Source organism: Chiloscyllium plagiosum, unplaced genomic scaffold (assembly GCF_037043375.1).
Source record: "Chiloscyllium plagiosum isolate Xiang-an unplaced genomic scaffold, Cpla_swu_hap1 HiC_scaffold_13, whole genome shotgun sequence".
Taxonomy (NCBI): Eukaryota; Metazoa; Chordata; class Chondrichthyes; order Orectolobiformes; family Hemiscylliidae; genus Chiloscyllium; species Chiloscyllium plagiosum.
In genome coordinates, this window is record NW_028270151.1 from 68,260,510 (window position 1) to 68,267,750 (window position 7,241).

General features: G+C 37.8%; 1 protein-coding gene across 1 annotated transcript; it reads right to left on the reverse strand.

Moving 5' to 3' along the window:
* Positions 1-227: 227 nt before the first annotated feature.
* On the reverse strand, positions 228-2,960 carry LOC122555827 (G protein-coupled receptor 55-like). Its single transcript, XM_043702003.2, has one exon. The coding sequence runs from the start codon at positions 2,949-2,951 to the stop codon at positions 2,043-2,045; it is 909 nt and encodes a 302-aa protein (XP_043557938.1). The 5' UTR covers positions 2,952-2,960; the 3' UTR covers positions 228-2,042.
* Positions 2,961-7,241: the final 4,281 nt, after the last annotated feature.

The window sequence follows — 7,241 nt, forward strand, 5'->3', positions numbered from 1 at the left end:
TTTATCCTATCCATGGCCCTCATGATTTTATAAACCTCTATAAAGTTACCCCTCAGAATCTGGTGCTCCAGGGAAAACAGCCCCAGCCTATCCAGCCTCTCCCTATAGCTCGTATCCTCTAATGCTGGCAACATCTTTGTAAATTTTTTCTGAACCCTTTCAAGTTTCACAACATCCTTCCGATAGGAGGGAGACCTGAATTGCACGCAATATTCCAAAGTGACCTAACCAATGTCCAGTACAGCCTCAACGTGACCTCCCAACTCCTGTACTTAATGCTCTGTCCAATAAAAGGAAACATACCAAACACCTTCTTCACTATCCTATCTACCTGTGACTCCACTTTCAAGGAGCTATGAACCTGCACTCCAAGGTCTCTTTGTTGCTTAGAAACTATTTCCTTTCACTCAAACATCTAGAACTAGACTAATGAAAAAAGAGCAGAAATTCAGAATTGATGTGAAGGGAAATGTCTTCACTGAGAGGAGTTCTCTGCCTCAGAGGCTGTGGATGATCAGTTTAATACTGAGATTGACAGTCTTTAGGGCATGAAAGACATTAAGGAACAAGAGGATATGGCAATAAAGTGGAATTCATGCAGATTTTCATGATCTTATTGAATGGCAGAGCAGCATCAAAAATCCTGCTCCTATTTCTTATGTTCTTTAATTCTTCACCACCATTCTTAAAGAGTCTTTCATCTTGCATCCATAGGTATCAAAAAGAATCAGAAATCCTGTTATGGTGGGTTTTAATATATAATGCTTAAATAAACCGGTTCTGAATTGCCATACAAATTTAATTTGCTCTTTTGAAGAACATTGAAGTATTTTATTGCATTAGTGGTGCTTTATAACTTCAAGTTAAAACATATTCACTAGAACATTTCTATCACCAATATCACAAAGATACATCGCTAGCCAAAATGTACCTTCATTCAAATGCAAAGGGTAACAAAGACTAAGAGTCATCAAAGGGTGACTAAGATAATTTTGTTTGATCATATCAACTGTATAGAAGTAGTATCATTGTACTGCACTGAAATTTAGAATAAAGCAGTAAAGTTTGACAAAACTGAATCTACAACATTCATCTTGTTTATAAGTAGCATCGTATTTCAATATTCGCTGGGCTCAGTTAACACAAGTACAATGGCATAAAACAAAAACAGAATATTGCAAAATTTGGAAATCTGAGGCATGATCAGAAAATTTTGGAAATAAACTGTAGGTCAGGCATCCTCTGTGGATTATTTCTTTTTAAATGAAAAGAAAAATGTTAGGCATGTAACAGGTTTTAAAGTACAGGAGCAGGGAAAGGTAACGACAATAGGGCTGCTCTCTCACTAGAGAGAGATGACTGGTGAAACTTAACTTGAAAATCATCTTGCCTCAGGTGAGGGGCAAAGATGAAAAAGCAGAACCTTCATGGTAACCTCAGCTCATGCATGAATTGAATCCATACCATTGTTATTAGTCTGCATTACACTCCAGCTCTCCAGCCTACTGAGCTGCTTTATCTGAAGAGCTGTTATTTAAACTTATCCTTTGCAGGAACTAAGAGGTCTTTTAATAATTTCTTATATATCTTAAACTAAACATTATTCACTATTTCAACTGCATTAACTAACCAAACCTTTATTTATTCCCTTCATTTATGTGATTCACTTTAAAATTCATTTTAGGTTATCACATAGTGAGAGACCATTGAAACTGATTTTCAATTAATTTTATATATCACACAGCTACACATCCAATGTGTGTGATATTTTCATTGGGAGAGAACCAACATTGCTAATAATCTGGAACTAAGACTTACTGTTATCATCTTTTTGGAACAAGATCCAATGAAAACAAATCCCATTTGTTTTTGCACATTACTTTTTATTCTAAGCTGCACTAAGGTAACAATATATGTTTAATGAATTATTCCAAGAGGTTTATTTTATTACCCATTTTCTTCATGCAGAGGCTGTAATCAACAAGGTAAATGATTGTAAATTCATGTAACCAAGGTAAAAAGAGGAAAATGAAGTTGAGAATTCAATTTGTATGAGTTGAATTAGTATCCTCTATGCTCCTGATCTCTAATTTCCAGAAATTCTTAATGATCAGATAGTAGTACATTCCATCCAGGCAGCAATTAATGGTCACCAAACATTGAGTGATCTTGAGAAAGACTCGCAGGGGTGCTAGATATTCAGATATATAGCACTTCCTCGCTAACAAGTATAACAGCATGGCTATGTGATAAGGAGTAAAACAGAAAAGGAAGGTTACCAGATTTGAAGAGACAATATTCAAAGATGTCCTCATGTTCATATCATCTCTCTCTTCATCCACTCTTCGTAATGTTCTGATGATCTGAATACTACAGAAAGACACAGTGACTGCAGAAGTTAAAAAGATAACTTCCATACTCACAGGAATGATACCCCTTTCCCAAAATTCATCAAAGTTTACAAAGCAAATTTCCTTTTTTTGATTTCTGTCAGGTTGGATGTAATTTGGAATGCTTGCAGACCAGATACAAATCCACATCACAGTGCAGACAATGATGGCTTTCTTTGGTGATCTGAGGGCTTGGGCCAGAAAGGGATGCTTGATAGCAATATAGCGATCCAGTGAGATCAGTGTTATTAACAGGATTGTCCCATAGGTGTTCACAAAATACAGGGACTCCACAAACTTACAGAATATTGGTCCCAGCTCCCACACTCCATTCATCTGGTCTGCATGGATTTTGAAAGGCAGAGAAAAAAGCAGAAATATGTCAGAAAAAATCAGGTTTATCATGTAGATCGTAGATTCAATCAACTTCTTCGACTTGATGCAGAGTATCCAGAGCGCAACCAAATTAATAATCAGCCCCAGGATGAACGTTGGTATGTAAACCACATACTGAAAAGTCTTCACGAATTGAAGGTCCGTTGTATTGTTCAAATTACACATATTTGCTGAAAGTAAAAAAGGCTATGTGATTATTTGAATCAGGATCTGAGTTAATTAATAATATTTTACTTTTAACTTGAACTTGCAATAATTTTCTAGTCTGTACAATTTGATAGAATAAATGTCACTGAATTAAATCCGAAACTAAACCTGCAATATATTGTTGGAATTTGAAAGCACTTGTTGAGTTTTCTCGAGTTATATCTGTTAGTGTACTGGCCACATCCTGTATTACGTAAATGTCAGAAAGGCTGAGTGGTCCTCTCACCATATTCTGAAGAAATGAGTGAAAAAAATATCCATGGCAGAACCTTCAGCTGCTAAACGGTGAAAGAGAGTGTGAAAAAAAATTTAAATTTTAAAAAAATTCAATGGCATTGTTACCTTGTGGTTGGAGAATTTTTAATTTATTGAGCCCTTGAAATGTCACTCACCATAGTAACATGAAGACTGTTCACTGGATTCATAATCAAAAGCATGTTCTAATGATCTGGAGACATAAGTTCAAGTCCCAGTCCAGCAGTGGTAAATTCAATTTATTAAATATATTTGGAATAAAACGACAGTATGAGTATTGGTGAAACTACCCAACTGATATAAAATCCTATTTGGCTTAACAATAATATTTACGGGAGGAAACCTATTATCTACCCTGGTTAATATGTAATTCCAGACCTGTTGGATTGTTCTACAATATCTTAGTGAAAGTGACTCGCCATAGGAAGTTGAGAATGTTTTGTCTTGTGGGAGCTACTAGAAGTAATGGTCATTGTTTCAAATAAGCAGTTGTCCATTTAAGACAGAAATATTAATATTTTCTCCTAGTACTTTTTTTCAAAAAGAGTTAACGTAGTTAACATCGTGAGTATTGATTCCATAGAAATAATGGGTCTGAGGAACTACTTGTGCAAAATAAGGGCTAACAGATGAATAGCTATTTTGTATCTGTCTTCACTAGAAAAGACAGAAATAATATCCCAGAAATAGCTTTGAATCATTAAATGGAAATGATGGAGGAACTCAAGCAACTTGCAATTGCCAGGAAAGTGGAACTGATCAAACCAGAGCTGCGCACTTTAATGTCCCCATGCCCCTTGGACTTTATTTTAAGATCTTAAAAAAAAAGTGGTCAGTGAGGTAGTTGATTGGTTTCATTTTCCAAAATTCCCTAGATTTGGGGAAGGTTCCATTAGATTAGAAATTAAAGAACTGAATGCCTTTGTTCAAAAAGGAAGAGAGACACAGAGTAGGAAATTACAGGCCAGGTAACCTCTGTCAAACAAATATGTGGAAGCTATTATTAAACATCTTGTAGGAGGGAACATAAAAGAAATTGTGGCTAACAGACCGAGTCAACATGGTTTTGTAAAAGGATTATCAAGTGTAACTCATTTCTTAGAGTTCTTTGAAGAAATAACTGATGCTGTGGAAAAGAGGAACTGATTAGATTACTTACAGTGTGGAAACAGGCCCCACACCAACCTGCAACCCACTGAGACCCATTCCCCTACACCTAACACTGCGGGCAATTTAGCATGGCCAATTCACCTAACCTGCACATTTTTGGACTGTGGGAGGAAACCCACACAGACACAGGGAGAATGTGCAAACTCCACACAGTCAGTCGCCTGAGGCAGGAATTGAACCCGGGTCTCTGGTGCTGTGAGGCAGCAGTGCTAACTACTGTGCCACCATCATTGTACTGAGACTTCCAGAAGGCATTATTAAAGGTTATTGAAAAAAATGAGTGCTTCTGATTTATGCAGTAACAAATTGACATGAATAGAAGATTGGCTATCTAATAGGAAACAGAAAATAGGCATACATAGTTCATTTTCTGATGAGCAAGCTGTGATGATGGTATGCCATGGGAAACTATGCTGGGGCATCAATTTATGTAATGTAGGAATGAAAAAATTGTTGCTAAATTTACACAGATCAATGTAGGAAAGTATGTTGTATAGAGTACATAAGGAGGTTACAAAATAGATAGGGATAGTGAGTTGGTAGAATAATGTATAAGCAATGGAATGTAATGTAAGAAAACATGAAATTGTCCATTTTGCAAGTGAAATAAGAATATAACAAGCATATGATCCAATTAGTGAGCGATTACAGACATCTGAGATGCAGAGGAATCTGGGTTTCCTAGTGCATTACTTGCAAAGGATTACTATTCTGGAACAGTAAGTAATTAGGAGAGAGATTGGAATGTAATCATTTTAATGAGAGGAATTAAATACAAAAACAGGGAGGTTGTGCTCCAGTTAGACAGTGCATTGGTGGGACTGCACAGTGTTTTCTACCAATGCCTTTACTCAAAGAGGATGTGAATGCATTGGAAGCAGTTGAAAGAAAGTTTCGTAGACTAATATCAGGAATGGGAAGATTCTTTTAGAAGAGAAGGTTAGACAGACTAGGTTTGAATTTGCTATTGTTTAAATGATTAATAGGCAATTTGATTGAAACATATCAGATCCTGAGCAGTCTGGACAGGGTGGATCTGGAAAGAATGATTATTTCTGTGGGAAAATCTGAAAGTAGGATCTTCCTTTAAAAATCAGGGGTCATCAATTTAAAATAGTTTTTGTTCCTGTCAGATGGCCATGAAACTTTGTAATTCCCTTATCTGAAATGTGATGGAAGCACAGCTTGAATATTTTCAAGGCAGGTGGAGGTAGTTCTTGGTAAGGAATGGCATAAATGTTATCAGCATAAGTGGGTGTGTAGGTGAGGTTAGAATCAGATCAACCATGATCTTACAGAATGATGAATATAGCTCAAGAGCTGAGTGTCCTACTCCTGCTCCTAATATGCCAGTTTGTTTGTTCATACGTCCTTAGGTTCAGAGAATAAACTCAGGCAGAAAGGTTTGAGCAAAGAAGGGATTTCAAAAGGAGCAAGAGAATCTTAAGATTGAGGCTAGCTGAAAATAGAACACAGTGGAAGCTGCAAATCTTAAGGAAAAATAAAAATGAAAAGAAAACAACTCAGCATCCTTGGTGAGGCGAAGAATTAATGTTTTCGGTCATAACATTTCATTATAATGATGTGATAGGATTTCAACAAGGGAGCATGGGACCAGGACAACAGACGGTCTGTGTTAGGGTGGAAGAGAGGAATGATTGAAAGACAGAAGAGTTGGTCCTCCAGAGTGATGGGGAAAGAAACAAGGAAACAAAAGATGTGCCTTGTGCAGATATGCTGATTGACAGCAAAACTGAGAGAGAAAGCAAATCATGCAAAGGTTTGGGGGGGGGCATGAAGCAGAGTTTAAAGTCAGAAATTGTTGAAGTCAATGTTGAGTCTGTAAGGCTGTAAAGTGTGTAACCAAAAGATGTGATGTTCTTCCTCAAACTAACATTGAGTGACACTGCTGCAGGCCAGTGACAGAGATGTCAGTGTGAGGACAAGGTAGTGGGTTACAATAACCGGCCACTTGGAGCTTGGTGTCTGATGTCCATTTTGCCTCCTGACAGGACGGGCGATGATCATGCTATCAACCATAACAAGATGGTGGATGTGGCAGGATAGGAGGTGTTCGGGCTCCCGACCTGTCCGCTCCTTCTTGCATGGCTGACATCATTTTATTTTGGAATTTTATTTTAGTTTTCTTCATTTAACTTTTGGATCAAATCCATTTTCTCTTCTTTCTGAAGCTGCAGAGATGGAGAGAGGTTGCAGGTAGATGCTGAGCAGCAGATCTGATCCATTCCTTGTTGCCATGGCATTCACCCTTCAACAACTGTTCCAGCATTTGACGAATTGGGGTCCGTTCTTTGCCCCTGATGTTTTAGTGTTGTCTGCGACGGGGTGGGGGGAATGAATGATCCCTGGGCCCTTGGGAGTTAATTTAGAGTCTAGGAAGTTGAGGTGGGCCCCTGATTCTTGAGATTTAGGACAGTCTCCTGGCTATGGGGGTGGCTGGACTATTAGTGGCTTTGGCAGAGGTGACGTTCTGGGTCCTGTCAGCTTCAGTATGCTTCCTCCTTGGACTTGGAGCCTCAGGTGAGTATAGAGTGTGGCAGCACCCTGTCACCACTCAGGAAACCAATAAACCACGTGTGACTTATTCCTTTTTATAATTTATGCAATTAAAATGGCGCCAGCTTACAGAGGTGCTTCTGCATATATTACTGTATTTTCGTAAATACATGCAGCAATAAATTGCTATTACCTTAACAGAAGAACTATGTGTAGGTAATGCGATTGAAGAATCCAACGGACATTTTTTACAGCTCACTGTTGTGTACAAATATTACTTTCATTGGCAATTCGGTATCTGGGTTA